This window comes from Antechinus flavipes, chromosome 3 (assembly GCF_016432865.1).
Source record: "Antechinus flavipes isolate AdamAnt ecotype Samford, QLD, Australia chromosome 3, AdamAnt_v2, whole genome shotgun sequence".
NCBI classification, from domain to species: Eukaryota; Metazoa; Chordata; class Mammalia; order Dasyuromorphia; family Dasyuridae; genus Antechinus; species Antechinus flavipes.
In genome coordinates this window covers 270,584,833-270,612,511 of record NC_067400.1, presented here as the reverse complement: position 1 = coordinate 270,612,511, position 27,679 = coordinate 270,584,833, and the positions used below count along the sequence as shown (strand labels likewise).

The 27,679-nt window shown below is 32.1% G+C and overlaps 1 protein-coding gene across 1 annotated transcript in view; it reads right to left on the bottom strand.

The window, feature by feature from the left end:
* The window catches only part of DMD (dystrophin), a 2,219,276-nt gene that overhangs the window by 1,823,462 nt on the left and 368,135 nt on the right, over positions 1 to 27,679 (bottom strand). The window contains exons 4-5 of the mRNA XM_051991017.1: positions 26,865 to 26,942; positions 1,634 to 1,726 (exon numbers count right to left, since the gene is read on the bottom strand). Of these exons, the coding sequence (XP_051846977.1) occupies positions 1,634 to 1,726; positions 26,865 to 26,942 (171 nt within the window). The remainder of the gene's footprint in view (positions 1 to 1,633; positions 1,727 to 26,864; positions 26,943 to 27,679) is intronic.

Here is a 27,679-nt window from a genome sequence, read left to right as displayed (position 1 = left end):
GACTTCAAAACTAGCAGGAATCATTGAATTTCCTGAGACATGTTAAGTTTGTGAGACATGATGAGACTGTTGCAGGACTTCAAAATCTGTAGGAATCATTGGATTCCGTAACACGTGAAGTAATGGACAATAGAATGGTTTTGGACTATCTCTTGGCTGAAGAAGGAGGTGCATGTGTGATTGTTATTTATATACCCTCCTTCTAGGACTTATGAACATGTATATTCATATTGTTTGTTATAGTGATATAACTGTGATTCATGTTGTTTGTTGCATCACTGCTAGTCTGAATTATATTACTATGTGCTTATATAATGCTTCCCATGCTGATGGATTTATATATATCTCTTTCAATGTCAGCCCAGAGGATAACTGCTATCTGGTTTGACTCCCCATCTCCCTTTAGTGTGCTCACCTCCCTTCCTGAGAAATCAAGGAGGACTTGACCACCTGTATTCTAAGACAAAAGAAAGTGGGAGATGTAGAGGGCCTGAACTGTGAAAAGGTGTACTTGAATCTAGATCAGCATGGTGCTTATAGTTAAGCACCTACTCAATGTGAGATAATGATTCTCTATGGTGATGTAATAGTTGCCTGTGCTCACTGTAGTATAGTGATGTAATTGTACTGTAATATTTAGGGGCTGGGACAACTAGGAACGCTCTCTCAGCCACAGCTTCCTTTAGGCTAAGGAGTATTTTACTTGCTCTCATTCTGTATTTTCAGTGCATAGAATCTAGCAAACAGGAAGAATTTAATAATAAATACTTTTTATTTATTAATATCTAAGGGTTGATCAATATCAATTAACCTGCTGTCATTTTCCAATTTGAAGTTTCTATGACTCACTTATTGTCCTTCCAAGGGGTATCAGGTTTTTTCATTTTTAGGCAAAGTAGCTACAAGATATATTTTGAAGCCTATTTAAGCTTTCTTTCCAATCCTCTTAGCATGGATAGCACTGTCCAATGTATTTTACCTGGCTTGAAATTTCTGATATTACAATCAACCTTTAAGCTGGATAATACAGATATTTCTAAAAGACCACAGTTTAAATGTAGGTGTTACTTGAGAGAGCAGTTTTCCTACATTAACTATAAATGTTTTTGTCACTATGTTTAATGTTAGCAGACATTTTTGTCTACTACAACAATAAGTGGGAATGCTTCAAATCTCTGGCTAAAATCCTTCTATAGGAAAATGTTTTTAGAAAAACATAGCCAACACCAAGAACACATAAAATATTGATATTGTATATGTAGATATATGTGTGCATGAAAACAGTTATTTCATGGTAAATTATGAAACAAAAAAGTAAACATTTTTCATGAGGCTGAACTTTGATGAAATATTTTTATTAGTAGTAGTATTATATATAATCCACAACTAAATTAAAATTGAAAAAAAATAACTACTCCAAATTCTCTAGAGTCTCATAATTTCCCATTTTTAATGCCTCAGATACCATGTAAACAGATTGTCATGAGCAGTGCTCATTTTATAAGCTGTTATTTTGAGGATGGATTTGTTTTGTTTGAAATACATATGTTTATTTTGCAGGTCATAGGCAATAATGAAAAGAAGGTACATAGAACACATTTTTTATAAAGAAACATCCATCAGGGGCTCTTACCTGCCAATTGAGAATTATATTCCAGATCAAACCAAGAGTCAATTTATGATTTCCATCTACTATATCTGTGCTTCCAATATTCACTAAATCAACCTGTTTGGAAAAAGAAAGTAAGATGTATGAAAGATATATAAAGGAACAAAAGCCTACTGTGAAAGGGAACAAGATAATAAAGTAATTAAATTTAGGTGTTTCCAGAGACTAAGCAGCATAATGATCAGTTGCTTAGCTAACCATAAAATATTTTTAAAGTCATATTAAAATGAAACAACATCAATTCTTAAAATAACTTTTCCTGAGAAGTATACAGAACATATTCATGATGAAATAACAAATGCATGTGTTTTCAAAACAGACTTCAGAGGATGATCAATTTTTCCATTATCCTTCACTAAACTTGTAATCATGCTGACAGCAAAGTTTGAGGAATATCTAAAGTTGATAATCTACAGAAACTCAGAGAAAATTTTACTGAATGTCATCTATCCACTCTTTTGGAACCTCTGCTCTATATAATTGGCAGATTATGTAGAGCTACTGAAAAGAGACTGATTATACCAACAAAGCCAATAACAACAGGGAAGGAATTTATGGAGTTACATACTTTAATCCCTATTAATTATATTATTGAAATGTGTAGTTTCAACCCAGAAATCCTTGGCTCTCTAAAACAAATTCTCTCTTTTCTGAAAAAATGACCTAACTAGGTTCACAAAGATTTGGCCATCTTTTTTTTTTTTTTCCCTAGGTATAAATTAAAAAAAAATTATAATAGTTTTTTTTTAATTTTTCAAAATACATGCAAAGGAAGTTTTCAACACTCATACTTGCAAAACCTTATGCTGCAAAATTTTCTCCCTCCCTAGATAGTAAGCCAATATAATCTAAACATTTATATTCTTCTAAACATATTTCTACATTTATCATGCTGCACAAGAAAAATCGAATCAAAGGGGGAAAAAATGAGAAAGAAAATAAAAACAAGAAAGCAAAAAACAGTAACAAAAAAAGGTGAAAATGCTATGTTGCCATCCATAGTCACCATAGTGCCCTCTCTGGAGCAGATGGCTTTTCCATCAATCACAAGTTTACTGGAATTGGCCTGAATCACCTCATTGTTGAAAAGAGCCAAGTCCATCACAGTTGATCATCACATAACCTTGTTGTTACTCTGTACAATCAGTTCATGTAAATATCCTCAGTTACACATGAATTAATAGCAAAACTGGAAAGATACCATGAATACTAAGATATAAAAATATTATCACTCAGAGGCAAAATATCACCAATCTTATATGCACATTTTCATTGTTATTCCCCAAGAGCAATATAAATTTTTTAAAAGTAAGAACCCTTTTTTTTTCTACTTAATCCCAGTTTACTTATAAGGACTATATTGTAGTGGAAAAAGTGATGGAAATAGTATCAGAAAAAAAATAATGGGTTTAAATTCTGCCTCTGACTGATTTAGTGCCTCCAGGTGTTTTGGTGGAAGGAGTTTCCTCATTGCGAGTTTGTTATACTATTGAAATCATATGTCCAGGCTATATCAAAAGCAAGAAAGTCCCTTTTGCTGAGGAATTATTTGCCTTCACAGAGTAGGCAAGCAACCCACTATATTTATTAGTTTGAAAGTCCTTCTTCATGACATATTATGAGGAGCAAGTGAGATCCTGCATGTAAATATGAATCAGAAGTAAAAATTGGCATGCAAAAAAAAAAAAAAAGATTGCTTAAAATTAACTTTATGGAAAGGCATTGTTCTTTTATCCTATAATGTTATAGGTCAAAACTCTGAACTTGAAACAAAGGATTTTTACAAAGTACTAAGTCAGTGGATTTGATAGAGACAATAATTATCTAATTTAGCATGGTTCAATATGATTGATTTAATCCTACAAGGAGATGTTATGGGCCAGAACTTGAAACAAGGTATTAAGTAGAATTGAGGTGACAATGATTAAATCTAGTTTAGCATTGATTTAATCCTACAACAAATAATGGTTTCCTAGTGATATAATGATTGGTTTGTACTCAGTGTACAGCATATAAACAAGAAGCTCTCAGGACCAAAAGAGACAGGTGCACTAGAAGCTCTTGGAAGCTGAGACAAATTCATTTCATTGTCCACCTTTGTGGTGGCTGGAGGCTGAAACACAAACTTGAAGTTGAGGAGATTCAGAAGCCAGAGAAGGCAAGCAGGAGCTCAAGCTCTTGGAACCAAGGAGAGAGATAGGCCTCCAGAAAACTAGCTGAGCCCCAAGTGAAGGAGACAAGACTTTGAAGGAGATAATAATGGATTTGGACTTTAACTCCTGGCTATACTTGTGGTGATTACTGAACTGCAATAAAGGCTGCTCCCAGAGATCCCAAGAAAACCCAACAAGAGAACATTACATTTTAGAGAAAATATTACACCATAATTCTGTACTTTTGATTTAAAAAGTAATATCCATATATTCAGAGTATATCATTTTATTTTACTTTACATTTCACTGTAGTAGTTCATTTTGAATATGAAAACAAGGTTTGTTGACTTATTTTAAAATTAAAAAAAAATCTATTGAAGTACATTCATTCCATAAGTTTTACTTTCTACATAATCCACAAATTGGTAAATACAATTAAATGTAAAAAAAAGAACACTTTATTGGGCTCTCTGGATAAAATCTCTACGGAGATTTTTAAAATCAAGTTTATCTTTTAACTTTTTGTATAAGGAAAGGGATTGATCAGGTGAGTCTCTGATCAATTTGAATTTGCCAAATAGCTTGATAAAATTAACTAGGAATGGAACATAGTGACAAGATCACCTCCCATTGAAATGTATATGCTCTTAAATTCTTTACTTAAAAGATATAGGTAACTCAGCTAATTGTTTCTCAGAGACTGGTTGTCTCCCAGATGATTGTTGATGGAGAGTTATGGTTCAGACTTAAAAGATAAGAGCTGCCTTTATATTGTGATATATAAAGACTAGTTAAAGGTTCTGACTATTCAATTTTTGTCCCTTGTTTTTTCAGACAAAAGGGATGGCAAGTTTGTGTGAGGGAGAGCAGAGAACAGTTTTTCTCCCATTTCTTACTCTGTTGTGCCAGTTCCCTTTTAATGTTCTGACCCAGTTTCTTTAATTGTCCTACTCAAATACTCTGCCTCCGGTTATAATCATTCCATCTTAACGTTTGATAGGATAAAAGTATTTTATCTTAGACATCATTTGAATATCAGGAGCCTCTCAAGTACCTCCATCCATTATGTCATCCTAGGTGCCTGCCTCCATTATGTCATCCTTATCCTAGGTATGTCACTGTTCCCCATTATGTCACTGTTCTTGTTACTCCATAAAAGAATCTTGTATTTAGCATTCACTGCTGGATTCCTGGAGATGATAGTCTCATTCAGTGCTGGGACCAAACCATGGATCCGTTTGGTCCCAGTGAATCTCTCCCTTTCAAATAAATTATTAAATTGTTCTTTAATCTCTATCCTGCCTCCATTTCTCTGTCATTACAACTCAGGAGCAAAATATGGCAATTTACAGAAGAAGCACAGGACAATCAAATTATGTTTGTCCAGATGGCCTGACTTCATGGACTTCAAGTTCCTGCCTGCATTTTTTTCCACTTATTTCTCTTTGTGAGAACAGGTCAGAGACCTTAGAATAGACTTTCAATTAAGTTAAAAGAACCCAAAGTATTCAAACATTTCTAAGTTCCTCTAGCCAGCTAGAGGAAGATTTCTTTAACAGCTCATTTATTGGCTTTACAGAGTATGATGTAAATTAGTTGAGAAGAGGATAAAGGAGAGAGGTTTGGAGTAGAGAGAGGAACTTTTAAACTTATTACCATGAGTAGGACTTAGAGTGGAGTGAGTGAAATGGGAAACTGAGGACTTCTCAGAATAGTAACTTCGGGGAAATTCAAGATTCAGCACCAAACGCTCTGGGAAGAAGAGCAAAACCCTTGCTCTTCTACCAGAAATATCTGAGATGATCTCCTGGGCCTTTACTTAACTGCTTGAGAAAAACATGACTAATTATTTAATGGCTTGGAGGTATTAAAGAAGTCTCCAAACTAGCTATCTCTATTTATTGATTGAGGAAGCCTGAGGTAAACTAAGTCTCCTTGGTTATTCTAGCTTAATGGATCACTTACCTCTAAATAAATGTCCTTATTGTGAGGGATTATACGGTTTCTCATAAACTTATTAACTAAGGTAGATTGAACCTATAACCTGAATTTAGTTTATGAAGAGCTGATGGATTTGGAAAAAATGAAATTCTTTGTGCAAACCTTATAATAGAATACTCATACTAGTTCAGGTAAGCATTTGTTAACCTTGTAGGGCTGACCATAAACCCAGAAACTTAGGCAAACACACCTGCAATCATTTATAAACTTTGTAAGGCTGACCACCATAAACTTAGGTAAACATATCTGCAATAAGCCAATTAGCGGCTTGGCTAGAATTTAACAAACTGGTGCTATTTCCATCTAAGCAGGCAGTGAAAATTAACTGGATAAGGGGAGAAGGGGTCATGGATTCTTGTGGGTTGTGACTATATATAATCACCTTTAATTTCTGTGGTCATGGCCTCCTCTCACTAGAGAACTCCAGTGAATGGAATGTCTGCTTCTATGCTTCTCGAGAAATTCTAATAAAGCTTCCAATTCTTCACTTTGAATAATCTCTGAGTAGTCATTTTGAGTTAGGACTGGCCATACCATACACTAGGTATTGCATAGGCTTTGCAGTAAGGAGAACCTGAATTCAAATGTAGCTTTAGTCATTTATTAGCTGTGTGACCCTGCATAAGCCCCTTGATTGCCTTAAAAAGAAGCAAACAAACAAAACAACAATAACAACAACAACAAACCATGAATGGAAATGATTTATTCAGTAGTCCTCCAAAGTTTTCTTACATTCTAAGAGTAGTCTAAGAGGCCATAGGATTTTTGGTTTTTACAATTGCTCATAGACTCATATGATCCTTTCATATTTTATGGATTTTCTGATGTGGGTAAAATAATGGCTGTATCATCCTTGATGCCTATATGGTACAATGTGCAAATAGGCCAGAATGGGAGACCCATTTACTCATTTATGAAGACATAGATATACATAAGCTTCATTTTGGAAATCATTAACTCTAGGTGGGACAAATAAATTAGGAAGAAAAAAATGACCTTCAGAACTATAATGTTAAAACAAATTAGTATACTTTTTTCCATTCAAAAAATAATCTTCCATTCTTCATATTATCATAGTTTGTCACAGTACTTATCCCTCCCCGTATCAGAGATGAATTTTATATAATAAATAGTAATTTTTTTAGAACTAAAACAAAAAGAGGAAAAATGAGCACAAATAATAAATCCACTCAAAAAATATATGAAAAAATTGCAATATATATTATCTGTGGTCCTACTATATGGAAGGATGATTAGGAATTTCCTTTTATATTTCTTTACCATTAGTATACTGTTAGGGGAATGAATGTTCATTGTTCTGTTGAATGGTAGTGTTTTGATAATTTTGTTATTAAAATAATCTTGACATTGTACTCTCTGAGCTCATGGCAAATTTAATTAAATTATTCTGAGAAACTATATTTCCAAATTACAATTCAATTTTTAGGATTATCATTTCAGTGACCCAATTATTTTTAATGGGATTTTGACATCTTACTTCAATTAACAACATTAATTTAATTACTGTAGGGAACTTTATTTAAATATTTATGCATATATGGATATATATATATACAATATATTATATATATTCAAACATGACACACGTATATATATTGATCTATATGTATACATATACATCTATGTGTGTATACCTAAATCTATATTTCTCTATCTCTAAGTATGTATCTATGTATGGTATATATATCTATATCTACACATAATACTAGAACACTGAAGGACAACTAGGTAGGTGGTGCAGTATGTAAAGTGGTAGACCTGCAGTCAGGACCTGAATTCAAATCAAACCTTTAGATATTTCATTTAACAGTTTTTGCTTCAGTTTTCTGTAAACTTAGAGAAGGAAACTTAGTTATCTTTGACAAGAAAACCTCAAAATGGATCATGAAGGGCCAGATATGACTGAAAATTACTAATTAACAAGAATAGTGTGAGGATGAAACATTGCCTCTGGTACCACAGATGCTAATGTCAGAAGTATAGCTTGAATCCAGGTCTTCCAGATTTCAATTCTGCAGTCAATATCCAGGAAACTCTGTTGACTGTTAGCACTCATTGTGTTCAAGAAATATTGTGAAGAGAATTCAAAGAAAGTTCCTCATTAGAAAAGATAAGACCCTGTGGCAAACTTACATGAGAATATAGAGGAAAATTTTATAGGACAAGGCAAGAATGAATGGATTGTGATAAAAACAATACGAAACTATGATTACTCAATTGACTCTAATAATAATATTGATCTGATTACAAGAAAAGACATACAACTTTCTCAGGGAAAAATGGAGGGTGAATATCTGATTGTTCTGTTTCCTGAATTATTGGTCATGAAAGTATTCTGCAACTTTTAATAAACTGACACCTCACCACACCTCAGATACTGCTGATTATAATGGACAGCATCCCATTTATCCTCAAGCAAAATGTTGCTGTGTCACTAGAACTGAAGGTGAATTCATCTCTTTCTTATTCTCTGCTACCTACTGCCCTTTCCTCATTACTCCCTTCCCTGCTTTAGTCAGTGTTAAGATATAAACGTACCAAACAGTGAAAAAAGCCGAACTCCTGGCCATTCCCTTGTTCTTTTTAGGGTAAGACATCTTTGCAAAATGTTGCAAGAAGTCAAAGCTATCCCAGATTACCAGCAATCAGCAGTAACTTTTTTATTTCTGTTTACTCTTTCCAGCCTTATATAGTCTGTCCAAACAGCACAAACAGATTCAAAACATAAACCTTTACAGTGTACACAAAAAAGAATCTGGAACCATGAAGGCTAAAAGAAGTAAATGTCAAAGTGTGGCTAAAAGCAGACAGAAAGCAAATAACAATTAATTGTGTCAACTGGAATTCTTCCTAGCTAACCTCAGCTTTTCCACACTCCTGCCTTTTTCCTATAATGCTTAGGGAACTTCTCTTCATTGGTTTTTCAATAGCTTTTTAGAGTGAGAAAAAGATGTCTCATAATAGGTTCTCTAGATTGAGAATGCTATTCCTAGCACTGTAGATGAAACTTTCTATATTGGAAATCTTAATGTTCTAACATCTAAATATTTTTATTGCAAAAAAGGTTTGCTCCTTATTCAATTCATATTAACAACTAAAGCATGATAATTTAAGGTTGAGATTGAGTTTAGATTACTATGGCTTTGGGAGTAGAATTTGAGTTTAGAGATTAAGCAACATAATTTACAGTTTTTTTGTTTGCTTTTGGTTTTGCTTTTTGCTTATAGAATTACAGATGTATTACATTCATCATTAAAAAATGGTAATATGATACTCTATTAATCAGAAATAATATTTTTAGAGTGCATATATTATAGTTCCACATTAAGTAGAAGCAGGAGAGTAAAGATTAGATTGGTTGAGAGGTTAAGAGAAAGATGGCAGAATGACTACAAATCTTGGGATCAGAGATCCAACTTACTTATAAAATTATTCACTCTAAAAATTATTCTTTGGGCTTAAAAATTGTGTTAAATTTTTACATAAAATGTTATTTGATACTAATTGAAAATTTTTATTGATATTTTTAGTTCATAAAAATGTTAAATTGCTGTTCTTTATTTTGTTGATTGTCTGTTTTTGTTTTTGTTGTTGTTTTGTTTTGTGAGTAATAAGGGATAAATAACTTGTTCAGAGTCACACAGCTAATATGTGTTAAATGTCTGAGGCTACATTTGAATTCAAGTCCTCCGACCCCAGGACTGGCACTCAATTCCTAGTCCTCTGTTTCTCTGAAATTGGATAAAGAAGATGTTTTAAATCCAAGACTTTCCATATATTTCCAATTCTACCAACTCATCATTCCTTACACCACAGCAATATTCCAATTTTATGCTATCTAGTTATCATAAAGAGCCTAAAAGAATGATTAATATGTCTGACACATAGAGTGTTTTCCTTGCTTTTCTCTTTTGGTTAAATCTATTTTAGCTTTAAATTTGAAATCAATAATTACTAACACTGCTTTGTTTACCTAACAAATTCTACTCCTGATCTTTATTATGATGTCTATAAGCATCTCTTATTTCCTTTCCCCCCTGACTCTTTTTACTTTAATCTACTACTTTGCCTCTCTATTACTCAACATACCCCCTCTAAGATCTCTTCCTCATTCTCTCCTCCAACCTTTTATTCCTTCTGTACCCCATTTCCATTAAGCTATAAAACCTTCTATATGCTGCTAACCTTATTTATTCTCTCACTCTCTTATTTCTTTATAAATTTAGCAGATTTTTATTCCCTTCTACATGTATATAATACTATCTCTTTAACTCAGATGTGATAGGAGTAAGGTTCCCTCTAAAAATCCTTCCCTTATCCTCTCCTTCCTCCCTATCCTTTTATCCTTTTATTTCTTTCTAAATTTAGAAGACTTTTATATATGCATACACACATACATGTATGTATAAATATGTATGTATGTATTGTTTCCTCTTTAATCCATTCCTATTGAAAGTTAGATTCCAGAACTACCAATCCTCATCTCCCACTAAATTCCTCTGCCTCAGTTCTTCCTCCCACACATAATTAGTATAACAATTATTCTTTCTATCTTTTCCTAGAGTTTTGCTTTTTAGAATCATATCATACTCAGCTCTACCCTAATCTTTTTTTCCCGCAACTACCCAATTACTAATGACAATCTTAGACATATGGATTACATTCCATTTATGAAAAAATAAAGAGTTTGTCCTTATTGAGTATTTATTTTTTCATGTTTACTTTATATTTCCCTTGGATCTTGTATATCAAATTTTTATTAAGTTAGGGTCTTTTTGCAGCAAAATTCTGAAAGTCTAAAAGTTTTTTTTTTCATTCAAAATATGCTAAATTTTGCTGCCTTTGATATTGTCAGCACACAAGCCAGGTTCTTTTTCTCTTCAATAGTTTCAAGACCCGTGTTTAGTCGTTTGTTTTTAAAAATATTTATTTATTTATTTTTTTAACATATTGCTTTATGAATCATGTTGGGAGAGAAAAATCACAGTAAAAGAGAAAAACAATTGAGGGATAAAAAACAGAAAAGGAAATAAATATAGCATATGTTGATTTACATTCAGTCTCCATAGTTCTTTTTCCTGTTTCTGTTAGTTTTGTTTGTGCAAAATTTTTTTAATTTAATGTAATCAAAGGTGTCTACTTTACCTTTCATATTATTCTCTAGTTATAAATTCCTCCCTTCTCCAAAGATCTTTTAGGTAAATTATCTCTTGTTCTCCTAATTTGTTATGGTACCATCCTTTATTCTCAAATCATGTATCCATTTTGACCTTATTTTGGCATGAGGTGAGAGATGCTAGTCTATGCCAAGTTTCTGACATATTATTTTCCAGTTTTCCCAGCAATTTTTGTCTAATACTGAATTTTATTCTTAGAAGCTGGAATTTGGAAATTTATCAAATACTAGATTGCTAGAGGCCTTAATTAATGTGTCATGTATAGCTAATCTATTTCACTGATCCATCATTCTACTTTTTAGCTGGTAATAAATGATTTTGATAACTGCTGCTTTATAATATAGTTTTAAGTTTGCTAAGCTACCATTCTTTTTATTTTTTATTTTTCCATTAATTCCCTTCATATTCTTGACTTTTTGTTCTTCCAGATGAATTTTGTTATTGTTTTTTCTAGTTCTATAAATCAATGTTTTGGCAGTTTGATTAGTACGGCACTGAACAAATAGACCAATTTAGGCAGAATTGTAATTTTTATTGTAATATCTCAGCCTACCCATGAGCAATGATATTTTTCCAATTATTTATATCTCATTTTATTAGTGTGAGAAGTGTTTTGTAATTGTATTCATATATTTCTTGCATTTGTCTTGGCAGATAGACTCCCAAATATTATATTTTGTCTCTAGTAATTTTAAATGAAATTTCTTTCTCTATCTCTTGGTGATGGGCTTTGTCAACAATATATAGAAAATCTGATAATTGGTATAGGTTTATTTTATATCCTGAAACTTTGCTAAAGATCTTAATTGTTTCTAGTAGGTTTGGGGATGATTTTCTTAGTTTTTCTAACTATATCATCATATCATCTGCAAAGAGTGAAAGTTTTATTTACTCATTGCCTGTTCTAATTTCTTTTATTTATTTTTCTTTTCTTATTGCTAAAGCCAACTCTTCTAGTACAATGTTGAATAACAGTGGTGATAATGGACATCCCTAGTTTCACCCCTTAGCTTATTAGAAATGTATCCAGGTTCTTTCCACTACAAATAATACTTGCTAATGGTTTTAGATAGGTACTGCTTATTATTTTAAGGAAAGCTTCCTTTATCCTTATGCTCTCTAGTGTCTTTAATATGAATGGGTGCTGTATTTTTTGTAAAAACTTTTAATGCATCACTTGAGATTATCATATGACTTCTTTTGATTTTGTTATTCATATGGTCAATTATAGTAATAGTTTTTCTGATACTGAATCAGTTTTACATTCATGGTATAAATCCCACTTGTTATAGTGTATTATCCTGCTGATAAATTGCTATAATTTCTTTGTTAATGTTTTATTTAAAATTTTTGTATCAATATTTATTAGGGAGATTGCTCTGTAATTTTCTTTCTTTGTTTTGGCCTTTCTTTATTTAAGTATCAGTGCCATATTTTTATCACAGAAGGAATTTAGCAGCACTCCTTCTTTACCTATTTTTCCATGTGTTGTATATAATATTGGAATTAATTTTTTAAAATATTTGGTAGAATTCACTTATGAATCCATCTGGCCCTGGAGATTATTTTTCTCAGGAAGTTCATTAATGACTTGATTAATTTCTTTATCTAAAATGAGACTATTTAAGTAATTTATTTACTCTTATGGTAACCTGGGCAATTTATATTTTTGTAAATATGCATCCATTTCATTTAAATTGTCAGATTTGCTGACATAAAGTTGGGTAAAATAGCTCCTAATTATTGCTTTATTTTGTTTTTCATTATTCATAAATTCACTCTTTTCATTTGTGATGCTGGGTATTTTTTTTCCTTCTTCTGATCAAATTAACCAAAGTTTTATCTATTTTGTTGTTTTTTCCCCCTTAAAACCAACTCTTACTTTTACTTATTAGTTCAATAGTTTTCTTTAGTTTCTATTTTATTGATCTCTCCGAGGTTCAGAATTTCTGATTTGCTATTTAATTGGAGTTTTTAATCTATTCTTTTTCTAGCTTTTAAAATTGCATGCCTAATTCATTGATTTCCTCTTACTCTATTTTATTCCTGTAGGTATTTAGAGATATAAAATTTCCCCTAAGAACTGTATTGACAACTATGAGGTACCATCTCACACCTCTCAGATTGGCTAACATGATAGAAAAAGATAATGATAGATGTTGGAAAGGATGTGGGAAAACTGGGATACTAATGCATTGTTGGTGGAGTTGTGAAAATGGTGGAGTTCTCCAACCATTCTGGAGAACAATCTGGAACTATGCCCAAAGGGCTACCATACTGTGCGTACCTTTTGATGCAACAGTGCCATTACTGGGTCTGTTTCCCCAGGGAATCATAAAAAAAGGAAAATGACTCACATGAGCAAAAATGTTTGTAGCAGTTCTTTATGTTAGTAAATATTAGGGGAAAGGGATGGATGCCCATCTACTGGAGAATGGCTGAACAAGTTGTGGTACATGAAGGTAATGGAATATTACTGTTATATAAAAAATGATGTATAAGCTGATTTTAGAAAGGCCTGGAAAGATTTACATGAAGTGAAGCTGAATGAAACAAGCAGAGCCAGGAATACATTGTACACAATTACAGCAAAAATGTGTGATAATCAGTTATGAAAGGCTTGATTCTTCTCAGAAGTTCAGTGAGCCAAAGCAATCCTAGTACACATTGGACAGAAAATAGCATTTTCATTTTGGAAAAAGAAATATGGAGATTGAATGGAAATCAACACATGCTAGGTTCACTTCTTTTTTCTGTTGTTGTTGTTGTTGTTGTTGTTGTTTTAATTTCCCTCATAGTTTTTTTTCTCTTTTGCCCTGATTTTTCCCTGCCAATGCGATTTATAAATTAATGTATATTAAAAATAAATAAATTTACTACAATAAAAAAAATAAAAAGAACTGTTTTGGTTGCATTCCATTGGTTTTTATATGTTGTCTGACTATTATCATTCTCTTAAATAAAATTATGGTTTTTTTTTTTTATTTGTTATTTGACCCACTCATTATTTAGAATTAGATATAGATTTAGAATTAGATTAGATACCCCGGCCCTTTATCGAATATAATTTTTATAGCATTTGTGGTCTAAAAAGGAAGCATTTATTATATATGCCTTTCTGCATTTGATTGGGAGGTTTTTATTATTCCATAATATATGGTCAATTTTTGTGTAGGTGCCATGTACTGTTGAGTAAAAGGAGTATTACTTTCTGTCTTTATTCAATTTTTCTCCAGAGGTCTATCATATCTAGGCTTTATAGCATCCTATTAGTCTCTCTAGTGTTTTTCTTTTTTATTTTATGTTTAGATTTGTCTGATTCTAAGAAGGGAAGGTTGAAGTTCCCCACTAGAACTGTTTTGTTGTCTATTTCTTTCTGTAACTGACCTAAAATCATCTCTAGGATTTTGCCTTCTCTACCACTTGGTGCATATTCATTTATTACAGTTACTACTTCATTAATAAAGGTATGCTTTATCAAGATGTATTTCCCTTCCTTATCTCTTTATATAAGATATTTTTACTTTTGCTTTACCTGGGACCAGAATTGCTACCCTTGCTTTTTTATTTTTACTTCAGCTGAAGCATAATAAATTTTATTTCAATCTTTTATCTTTACTCTGTATTTTTCTTTCTGTATCAAAAATGGTTTTTGTGAACTACATATTGTAGGAGTCTGTTTTTTAATCCACTCTGTTATTTGGTTATGTTTTATGGGAGAATTCATCCCATTCTCATTCATTATTGTAATGACTATTTCTGTATTTCCCTCCATCCTATTTTCTCCCTTGTATACATTTGTCTTCTCTTTCCACCTTGTCTAAAGTATTCTGTTGTTTTACCCACACCAGCTACTTCCTTATGTCCTATTACCCCTCTTTCTTCTTACTAGTGTTTTCATCCATCCCTCCCACTAGCTTATCTCCTTCATCCCTCCCCCCATTATCTTAGTAATTTTTTTTAAAAGCCATTCCACACACTACCTTATTTTGTGTCAATTCTTAGTCCCTTCTCTTACCTTTTCCACTAGTATTTCTGCCCTCCCTTCTATCTTGTCCCTACCTTTTTTTCTCTTTTTCCTCCTACTTCTTTATAGGATTAGATACATTTTTATATTCAACTTTATGGTTTATTCCCTCTTAGAACCAAAACTGATGATTTCAAACTTTAGACCATGCTCATCTCCCCTCTTTTCTGTAAAGGGCTGAATCTCTTAAAAGATGTGCTTGAATCAGACAACCAAGCACTTAAAGCTAATTACCCATTGGACAACAACTCTATTAGCATATGCTTGGAAAAATGGCCCTTCTCATTATTTCATTCTGGGTCAATCTTTTGGTGTATACAGATAATCATAAGAAGGATTAGAAGGTAGAGTGAAACAAGCCAGACTCATTTTGAAGGAGGACTAGGAGAAGAAAGGTTGGTGGAGAGCTTGTGGAAGTTTTGTCCATCCCCTTTACTTCTCGCCCTAAAGATCAAGGACTTTTGCTTATCCTGACTCTGGCTGATTCTGAGGCCTCCTGGGAGCTAGTCGGGAACTTTACACTTTCCCTCCATTGTAAAAGGTCTTTTGCACCTCTTCATGGGAACTAATTTTCCCATTAAATTTAACTTTTCCTCTTTTGCCAGTACAGACCTTTTTGTACCCCTTAATATCTTTTTTTTTATGTCATCACATCAGAGTCTATTCTGAACCACACCTTCAGTCCATATGATGCTCCCCTCTGTCTGACCCACTGACAGATTTTATTTTCAAAAGTTACAGATGTTTTCCCATCTAGAGATGTAAACAGTTTAACCTTTAAACAATATATATTTTCCCCCTTTTTATCCTTCTATGCTTCTTTTGCATCCTGTGGTTGTAGACTAAAATTTCTGTTTAGTTCTATTTTTTTTTCCCATAGATTTCTAAAATGATTGAAGCTTCATTGCCTCCCCTGAAAAATAAGGCTAAATTGCACTGAGCAGGTAATTCTCAGTTGTAATCCCAGGTCCTTAGTGTTCCACAATAGGGTATTCTAGACCCTCCAATCCTTTATTATAGAAACTGCCAGATCCTGGGTAATCCTGACTGCCGCTCCTTTATTTTTGAATTGTTCTTGTTTGGCACTTTGCAGTATTTTTTCCTTGAGCTTGTTGTTTTGGAGTTTTGGAATAGTATTCCTTGAGGTTTTCCTTGTGGGATCTGTTTCCAAAGGTGATTAAAAGATTCTTTCAATCAGTATTTCCGTCTCTTTTTCTAGCATATTGGGGCAATTTTCCTTAATGCTGTTGTAGAATGCTATCCAGGCTCTTTTTCTGACCATGGCCTTCAGGTAAACCCATAATTTTTTAAACTGTCTGTTCTGCATCAATTTTCCAGGTTGGCTGTTCTGCCAATTTAGGTATTTCACATTTTCTTCCATTTTTTTCATCCTTTTTAGTTTGTTTGACTATTGCTGTCTCACAAAATCATTAGCTTCCATTCAGTTTTTAATGTGTGATTTTCTTTGTTATCTTTTGAATCTCTTTTTCCATTTGGTTAATTCTACTGATTAAGGAGTTGTTTTTTTCAGAAAATTGTTTTCTTTTATTTTCCAAGCTGTTGCCTCTCTCATGCATACCTCTCATTTCCTTTCTCATTTTGTCTTCTACCTTTCTTTTTTGCCTTTTAAATTATTTTATAAGCATTTCCAAAAAGCCTCTTTGGGCTTGAGAACAGCTCATATCACTCTGAGATTTTCTCTAAGGACTTTCTGTCCTCCTCTGAGTTTGTGCTTTGGTCTATCCTGTCATCATAGTAGCTTTCTAAGGTCAAGGTTTTATTCTGTTTCTTGCTCATTTTCTTTCCTTTTCTTTTGGTATTTCCTTTTTTTTCTTTTTTTAACTTTTAAAGTTCTTCTCTGCTCCTGGGGCTTCCTGTTCAGCTCTGAGCTTTGGCTTTGAGCACAGGGTCCCCTTGTGTTTGCAGAGAGCAACTTTGCGTGGTTCTCAGCATTTGCCTTCTGAGCTGGGACTGGAGGCTGTCCCCTGCTGTGCTTCTCACTAAGCCAGGACAGAGGGTCTTAGTTACTGATTTGCTGTGAGTAGGATCTTCTCATTGGCTTTCCCAGAATCTATCTGGGCTTTGCTGAACACCCTTTTCATCCCATGAGATTGACCTTTCTTAAAATCTTTTCAGTCTATCTGAGGTTGGAGAGGGGTTTCATTCTATCAGAGTCTTTTGAGAAGGTTGTTTTTATATGGTTTTGAAAGGATACTGGAGAGCTGGAGCAGCTTCCTGACTTTACTCTGTCATCTTGGTTCCACCCCCAGAAGTAAGACTTGTGATTTTAATATAGCCACTGCTAAGTCACATGTAATTCTAATTATGGTTCCACCATATTTTATTTGCTTTTTTCTTGTTTCTCATAATGTTTTTCCCCATTTTAGCCAGGGGTTTTTAAAATTTAGTTACGAGGTTTTTCAAAGTTTTCCTTACAGTATCTCTTTGAAATTATGATCTGAGGATTTTGTTTTAATTTATTTTCCTCTCCTGTTCTAACACTTCAAACTAATGTTCTTTACTTATGTCTTGTATTATTGTATTAAGGTTCTTTTTTGGACACAGCTTTCAGGTAGTCCCATTATTATTATATTTTATTTTTCTTGAACTGTTAAGTAGATCAATTGTTTTTCTTATGAATTCTCACAATCGCTTCTATTTTTTTCTTCCTTTCTATTTTGTTTTATTATTTCTTATTCTCTCATAAGTTTGCTGGCTTCCCACTACCCTTTTCTAGTTTTTAAAAGGTAATCTTTTCCCCTAAGATTCTGGATCTCTTTTTTTACTTGGTTGATTTTCTTTTTGTAATCTCATTCTTCTTTGTTCTTTTAAAAATTTTTTTCTCAATCTCTCTAATTTATAAAGTCTTTTTTTTTTTTTAGTTCTTCTAAGAATTTTTTGGGGGCATGTGAATTTTTTTTTAAACATAGGGTGTGTACACACACACACACACACACACACACACACACACAGAGTATATCTGGTTATTAGAAGAAATGAAAGTGAAACTAGGTGACTCTAAAGTAAAAGTATATATATATATATATATATATATAAATTACACAAAAAATACACATTATTATTCATTTCACTCTTACATTCTATTAAGCCCTAGCTTTGCCACTAATTAATGGTGGAATCTTGAGAAAATCTTTTTGCTTTTTCCCAGGCTTCATCCATAAAATAAGTGTTTTTAATTAAATAATGTCTAGTGTCCTTTCCAAACCAAAAAGTCCATGAGATTCTGTTTTTAAATTTTTAAAATAAGAACAAAAAAATCTTTCATAAGGCATCTGTCATAATGTGGTCTGGTTGAAGAGGCTATGTATTACATATGAAAGGAACTTCTCAAGAACATGTATAAATTTTTAAAATATATTGAGTGCAGCATATCAAAAATGCAGGAATGGCAAAGGATCTCTGCTGTATTGCAGATGTATTTTTACACTGAGAATTGAGTTGGTTACATTTACACTATTTAAAATTTTAAGCCTTTAGGGAATGAATCATGTCTATTTTTCATTCAGAACTGAATATGCTCAAACTATTATTATTTCATGATCTACAGAACTATACTGACAACCCACAGAGTATGTCTACATGAACCAATTTTTTTTTTGCTCTAGATTTACATTATAGATTCTTTGATAGCTACTGCTGTAACTTTTTAAGGTTTATTTTTAATACTTCATGAGTAAAGAAATTGAAATTTTAGAATATCCTTTGTAAAAAGAAAATCCCATTTTGCTATTGAAAATATATGTTTAGATTCTATGATCAGTGTCCTCAAATTTAAGAAGTTGATTTATAGCTATTTGAGATGAGCTATTTGCATAGACAGGGACACTTATCCTAGGAGAAAATAAAATAATTATAAAGAGACATAATGGTGATATGGAAAGAATATTTACAGTAGAGTCACCTAGTTTCACTTTCATTTCTTCTAATAACCAGATATATTACACTGAACAAATCACTATGTTATGTGGCTACAATTTTCTTATCTATAAAATAAAATTGAAATACATGGTTTTTGAATTCTAACACCCTATGACACACACACACACACACACACACATATACACATACACTATATATATATGTGTGTGTATATATACATATATTTAATGAATATTTAGACATATTTAATAAGAATTCATTACTCCCTATGTGCTAAACATTGTACTTAGCATTTTAAAAAACATTTTATTTTCACAACAACGCTTGGAGGTAAATGGTATTGTTACCCCCATTTTACAGATGAGGAAATGGAGGTAAATAGCATTTAAATGAGTTCCCCAGGGTTACACACTTAGCAAATGTCTGAGTTCGCAACTAAGGTTTTCCTGATGATTAGTCCAGGACTCTATCTGCAACACAGGCTAATTTCTTCTATTAACTATATTTATTGAGTACAAACTCATTTATTAACTATAAAGTTGTTCATATATGGCACGTATGTTTTATATATGCATATGTATGTAAAAACCAACAGAATTACTTCAAACAAGCAAGCAAATAAAATTTGTGTAATGCAAGACATGGCACACAATTCAGGCAATACTGGAAAGAATTCTGATACACTCTTTAAAAAAACAACTTCATGTAGATTTTTGCAATGAGAAAAGGAGAAAAATGCTGTACAACTATAAGTTAAAAATCATTAATTTTTATATTTTTCTTTACTTTTTGATTTTTCATTTATAGAAGATAGAATAATTCAACAAAGTCAGGAAATATCCCAAATCAGTGAAAAGAATGCAGTGTCAGTTTCAGCTCTGCCACTAATCTGAGTGATGTTGGGTAAGTCCTTTAACCTCTCTATTGCTCAGTTTCCTCATTTATAAAATGAATGGGGTTGAACTAAAGGATTTCAATTTCAAACCTATGATCCTATAAGGCTTTGAGCCTTAACTATTCATTAAATAGTTAAATAGTGTACCCTGATAGAGGAATTAAATTATGACAAAATCTAATTTTGTGAAAATGTTTTTCAAGAGAGATATTGGTTCTTTGTACTTTGAAAATAAACTTTACATTATTTTAGTTGATTCTAAGAAACCTGTAAGGTAGGTAAAATAAATATTATTATAGCATTCCAAAGATAATGAAAGGGAACTCAAATCACAGCTAGTTAAGACAGAGAACACTGTGCCTACCCTTTGCACTAAGGGAACATTTATCCTTTGAAAATATGCACATAGTAAAATCAAATTCACAGAGAACCTATTTTAAAATTATGAAACAAAATAATTTAGAAGTGACAATTTTATTTTTGGACAGACTATTACAAAAAATAATTAAATGTCACTTTGAGGTAATCAAGTCTGAGAATTTTTAAAGATGATTTCCCTACAGGATCAAGTACCTGAAAGTTAAAATTACAAAACTCACAGAACTTTTCTGAGACTTCAAGCTTCTGATTATCAAAGAGCCAAAAGTCAAGGATAGTAGAGATTACCTCATCATATCAGTGATTTCTGACATTTGACCACCACTCATTCAATCTAAAATAGGAAACATTTTTGATTATATAATTAAGTAATACCTGAAATTTGAATATTCAGAATAGAGGTCCATATCACTTCACATATATTCACTTTCTATCAATTCAGATTGAAGCATCTCTTAGATTATAGTAATGATTATGATTTGTATATTTGCTTTTTTTTTTTTTTTTTTTGCATTGCAGACTCTTAAGGTCATGCCATCTATGCCTCGTTACCACAAAAGTCTTCTTCAAGTGTAGCCCTGAACTTTACTCAGTCATTTTTAGAGATGGTCTCCTATGGCATTATCGGGCACAAGAATTGTCCTTGATCGAGTAAGACATATTTCAAGCTGCCCCCCACAGAAAGGAAGTTTACACTAATGAACTAAATATTAGCAGAATATTAATTAAAATTATGTCAAATGTAATAATAAACTGAATATATGTTCCTGAAAAATATCAGGCAAGGCAAAGGGAAAATAGGAGAACTGTCATACTCAGAAGAGAGGGAATCCAATGGTAACTCAGTCTAAAGGAGGAATTAGGAAAGGTAGAATATCTACATAAGTAGGAATAATGATATTTCAGAGACATCTTTATTGACTTGCCTTAGAATTCCTTTAATACTGGAAAAAGTGTTTAATTTTATAATTTTGGATGAAAGACTTTTAATGTAAGTTCCTATTTGATGGCTATCTAAACAGTCCATCACAATAAAATGGGAATGAGTCAATCAACAAGTGTAAATGATTGCACCTGTAGTCAAAGTTGAAGGAAGAGGTTAGGGAACAGGAGGATAATGGGTACCTGACAAGATTGCCACAAAGGATTATACATAATGGAAATCATAGATTTAGATTTTGAAATGATCTAGTCCCCAATTGGACTGATGAAAGATGAGGCCCCCAAAGGAAAAATGTGTTAATCAAGGTCACCTATTTAGTCAAAGGGGAGAAATTGGTGAAGAATTGAGAAGTTGAGAATGCTAAAGGTAATTCTAATCATTCCCAGTTTTGCCTAGAGTCTTCTCTTTTTATTTAAAGACATAGAAGTTGTACAATGAGTAATTTTTATTTGAATTGAAAAGCAGATGAACTGAGTAAAAATACCATCTCTGTCATTTACTCCTTGAACCTTCTGGGCCTCAATAGACTCATCTGTCACATGAAAAGACAAAATAATATGGCCTCTCAGGCACTTTCCAATTACAAATCTATGATATAAATATAAGTTTGATGGGTAAAATATGTGCTATTAGAATACTGTTCTTGAGATGTTCATAGTATTATATATATATATATTTTTTTTTGGTGAGGGTTTTGTTTTTTTTTTTGGTGGAGGGAATACTTATTTTTAGTATTTGGCTGAACAAAAGGTACAGCTGGTTATAATAACTCCAAATATGTCAGTAAGTGGCATCTTTTGTGTTTTGAGTATAAATCAGTGGCATTTTCTCAGTTCTGTCAGATTGAACTCTGAATACCATTTGATAAAGAACACAGAACTGGAAACTAACTGAGAGAGACAGGGAAAATCAAACACAGGGTCAAATTGAACAGATAATCTAAAACCTGGGAGAATGCAAAAGTTTTTGGTCAAAGACAGAGTTAAAGGTCAAACTAAACAAATACACAGGAAAGAAGAAACTAACCAGGCAAAGAAGGGTCTTTAACTTTAGGTAAAGCCTGCTTCTGAAAGAAACTTTTTTTTTTTTTTGCTTTAGCTGAAACAAATAACTAGCTTCCATTTTTGTTCCGTCTAGAATCTAGAGGTTCAAAGCATATTATGACACAATTAACCATATCTGGCAGGGGCTGACAAATTTTAAAACCTTAATAACTCAAAAAACATCTTTGTAAACCTCTGCCAAAGACTGCCTTAAAAAAAATAATGAAATACTCAATAACAGGAGCATGAAATCATTAGGTTGCAATTACCTCATCTATAAAGTGGGTATACTACAACTTACCCTGCTTCTGTAAGTTGTTGAAAGGTCAAATAAAGCATAAATAGGGTTACAGATATATGAATTTTAGGAAGACTAGAGTTTGAATCCTATATCAGATTCTTTATTAGTCATATGATACTAGTAAAGTCACTCATCAATAGAAATTCTTGTCACGAATCAACTTAAATTATTCATCATACTCCCAAGAACCTCATCACCAATGACTTCATTATCTTTCAAAGTATCATCACCATTGGGAATCACAGCTCATTACTATTCTCTGCTCCTGGGATCTCTCTTATTATAGGACAGAACAAAAAAGTCCTTCTAAAACTGTCATTTAAGAAAGGCATCTAGGCCATCAATCTCTTCATGATCTACTTGGGTCTACCCCTTTTTACTTCTCAATCATGCCACAGTTCTGGATTGCTTAGATTGCTTACTATTCCCCAGCCACCACCCTTTTCAATACCTTTTTGTGAATTGTCTTTCTGCATTAAGTTGTTTGGTCCTGGAGGTCAGGGGTTGTCTTTCTTCTCCATATTTATAAACTCAAACCTTAATATTATTCCTAGCACATTGTTTTTGTGTAGTTGGTTTTATCATGTCCAAGGTTTTCTTGGCAAAGACACTAGAATGGTTTGCCATTTCCTTGTCCAGCTCCTTTTATAGAAGAGGAAATGGCGGTAATCTGGGTTAATTGACTTGTCCAGGGACACACATCTACTTAAGGTCTGAGACCAAATTTAAACTCAGGAAAATGAATCTTTATGAATCTCTGCTCAGCACCCTGTCTCACTTCAATGCCCCAGACAGACAGACAGAGAGATATAAAGATAGAGAGGCATATATATATATATATATATATATATATATATATATATATATATATATATATATATATATATATATATATATATACAGAGAGAGAGAGAGAGAGAGAGATTGTTTTTCAGTTGTACAGTTGGAAATGACTCTTAATGATTACCCTGGGGACCATAACATGCCAGTGCTTGTGTATGGAGTTTTCTTGGCAAGGCTATTGGAATGATTTGCCATTTTCTTATTCAGTAGATTAAGGCAAACATTGACTTGCCCGGATCACACAGCTAGTGAAGAATCTGAAGTCAGATTTTAATTCAGACACCAGGCCCAGCATTTTATCCACTGAGCTACCTTCCTAAAATAGTAAAAATAAAAATAGACATTTTTTTAAAAAGCTATCATGCTCATCAAGTTCCATGGCATTAATGAGAACAAAAATTAAAGGAGAGTTATGTGCATAGTATTTAATTCCATAATTAGTAATTCACAGATATGGAGAAAGTTAAAATAATTTAAAAAGAATAGCTGATCTGCAATTCTGATGGACATGGCCATCTCCAGCAATGAGATGAACCAAATCATTTCCAATAGAGCAGTAATGAATTGAACCAGCTACACCCAGCAAAAGAATTCTGGGAGATGACTATGAGCCATTACATAGAATTCTCAATCCCTATATTTTTGTCTGCCTGCATTTTTGATTTCCTTCACAGGCTAATAGTATACCATTTCAAAGTATGATTCTTTTTGTACAGCAAAATAACTGTTTGGACATGTATACTTATATTGTTTTTAATTTATACTTTAACATATTTAACATGTATTGGTCAACCTGCCATCTGGGGAAGGGAATGGGAGGAAGGAGGGGAAAAATTGGAACCAAAGTTTTGGCAATTGTCAATGTTGTAAAATTACCCATGCATATAACTTGTAAATAAAAAGCTATATATATATATATATAAAGATGGAGAAAAAATAAAAATAAAAATAAACAAGCACATCCATATCATTAGTATGCAAATTGGTTTTTGTCTTTAATAAATGGTAAAATTATATGCATACAAAAGAATTGCTTTAAAATAAATTTCTTTATGATTTATTATCAGTAAAAAAAAAAGAATAGCTGATCTGGACTTATGATTTCATTCATTTTACTTCATTTCCTTCTACTGAGAAGTATCCCTCAGTCAATTCAGATCAATGACTTGTCAATAACTCAAAGTATTAGAGATATTCCTGGGACACTGAGGAATAATGAGTCTCAAGTCAGAAGCAGGTCTTGAACTCTTCTTCCTGGCTACAAACCTGATCTTCTATATCATGCTAATTATTTATTTTGAACTATGTGTTTTTAAATTATTGTGAAAATAATTTAAAAATCTTTTCTCTCTATTTAGAATTCTATAATCATTGTGTGAATTTTTAATCTGTAAAATATAGAGTTTAGACTAGAGAGTCTTTAAAGTCTATTCCAGTTCAAAAAAAATACATAATCTTTCCATTCTAGTCCCAAACATGTAATCTAATCATCTTTTATAGAATGATTAGGAAATAAATGTTACAAATTTTATATTTGTTATCTATTACTCACATTTTCTTTCTATTGGAAAATCATAAAATAAGAAATAGAATTCAGCTGTATAAATATTTGCTTTTACCATGTTTAATCAGGAATAAATTTAAAGTACAAATTAAATTTACTCAGTGGTTCCACATATAGTGAACTTCATAAAAAACCTTTAGAAATAAATCCATATCACAATGAAAAACATAAAAGGGTAGACTTATTACCTAAAAGATTCCATTTTGTAAACAATAAAGAAGTTGATTATCATCTTGTAGAAAATTCAGTGGTATCAAAAGAAGGAAATTAAACCATATATAATGGTTGTTCAAATGTATGTTCTCATTTACTTCACATGTTACTTTCATGTGGAATATGGCTCTGAATATTTATGAGTAAATACATGTTTTATAGAAACTCAAAAGTACCTTGTATCTTTAAAAAGATTTACAAACTTAATTGGAAACTGATTGTTTTTACCATTAATCTATAACTTGCACTCTTAGAGAATAGTCTGAGACTCTCAGAAGGTAAATAATTTGACTATGATGACACAGGTAATATAGTATCTGATGCCAGATTGGAAGCCAGGTGTTCCTGAGTAGAACTTTATTCCTTATGTCACACTGATATTTATTTCAAGGGTATTTCAATGAAATAAGTCATCAGTGATACCTCATGCATATCATGGGAAATGGTAAAAAAAAATTGTTCTTTCAAATATGTTTTTCATATAGGCAAATCTGAATCTCAATGACATCTTAAATTACAAATCAATACATAGACTGAACTACAATGCATCAAGTGACCCACTTCTTTAGTCCAAAAGTATAAACAATATTAAGTCAGAAAGCAGATAGATTATTTTCCATCTAACCTAGGTTATTGCTATTTTAGGAAAAAAATAAAATTATTCTTCAGAAAGAGATGTGATATAATTAAGTATTCACTAAAGTGTCTGGTAAAATTATATTGATCAGTAATAAATCTGGTGAGTAAATAACATGAAAGAAATATTTATTCCAGTGCTATGGAAATGAAAAAAAAAACTTAAAAAAAATTTGAAATCGATAATAATGGAATAGAGTTTGCGTTTAAATCTGGCTTAGACACATAAATTCTTCTCATTCTTTTAAGCTCTACAATCCCATTTTCATCTTTGTGAAATGAAATAAAATTTAAAACAAAAAACTTTTTAAAATTTACATGAATTCCTTTTCTCATTATTCTGATTAATGCGTTTGCCTAGATCTATTATTTTAGCACCATGAGGAATTTAAACATATAGTTTTAGAGAATTGCCTGGAGTACTAGGAGATTAAGTGATTTGTCCAGAATCAGTTATTATAGGTCAAAAGTAGGACTTAAAACTAAGGCTTCCTGATTTTACTGCCACCTTTCTATTGGTTCTTTTTCCTTCTGAGTCAACAAGATATTTAAAGTGATATAACTTTTTTCTCCAAAAAAACTAAATATCAAAAATCATTTGACAGTTTGACTATTCTTATCAACATCTTAAATTAAAATATCTCATACTTATCTGCCCACAAAACTTTATAATGAATAGGTTCAATTTTATTCAGCAAACATTTATTTAACATATCTGCTATTACATAACATCATCCCAGGCATTTGAAAGTGTTGCAGATTAAACATATATCCCCAAATGTAAGTACATATAACAAATGCCCCAGAAATATCATGCCTTTGTTTATTAGGTGTCTTTCCATAAGAGTCTAAGAATGCTTTGCTATTTGCTAAGAATGCTAAGAATGCTAAGAAAACATCATCCCTTAGAATAATAATTTTCTGAATAACATTAGCTATCCACAGATGGACCTGAAGTAGTCCATAATGTATACATAATGCTTCTCTGATTTGTAACATGCCTCTGGATCTTCTCTCCTATTTTGAAGGCCTGATCTAGCTCTTGGATATTCAATATGCCATACTCCTCCCATTCCAACCCTGTCAAAGTGATTACTTACATTATTTTTCTGCAAGATCTGCAGTGCCTTGTTGACATTGTTCAGAGAGTGAACTCTTGTGGAGCCTTTTTCTTTTGGCTGCAAGCAAAAGCAAATGTTTATTGTCCAGTACAGAAGACAGGCATTTATTTCATATAACAAAGACTTTTCACAAAATGTACCCTTTAATTTGTAGTTTTGCAATGTTCAAGAAAAAGATGTAAATATATGAAAACAAATTTTGGAAAAAAACACATCAGCTGTTAATTAATGATCATTGATAACAGAGCATCTAATTTGATTTGTGCTTCCCCTGCCTTTCTTTTGGCATTATTCTATGTACCAATTTTTATTTAGGAAAAATTAGTATTAGTCCATCAATTTATTTTTGTTATTATTATTTTGATAGCTTCTCTGCTCCCCATGACTAATTTAGGGTCAGAACCATGAGTAGCAATGTAAGAAAATCAGTTTATATAATTTAAACATATATTCATCATGTATCATTAGTTTATTAATATGCGTTTGAGAGATAGTTAAGAAATTTCATCCCTACTAAAATATATATAACATAGTATCAAAAGTTGCAATTTCAGTTAACAGTGTCACAATTAGTTTGTATAACTCACACTCAAAAGAGATCAACATGGATTTATTAAGCACCTGTTATGTGCCAGGCATTATGCTGGGAATTGGGAAAACAAAACACACAAAACAATGAGGCAATTTTTTTTTAATGTAAATGGCATTCTAATGGGGAAGAAAAGAATATTATTGTACTTTATCCTTTGACCCAATGGTGCCACTTCTGGGTCTATATGCCATAAAAGGTCAAA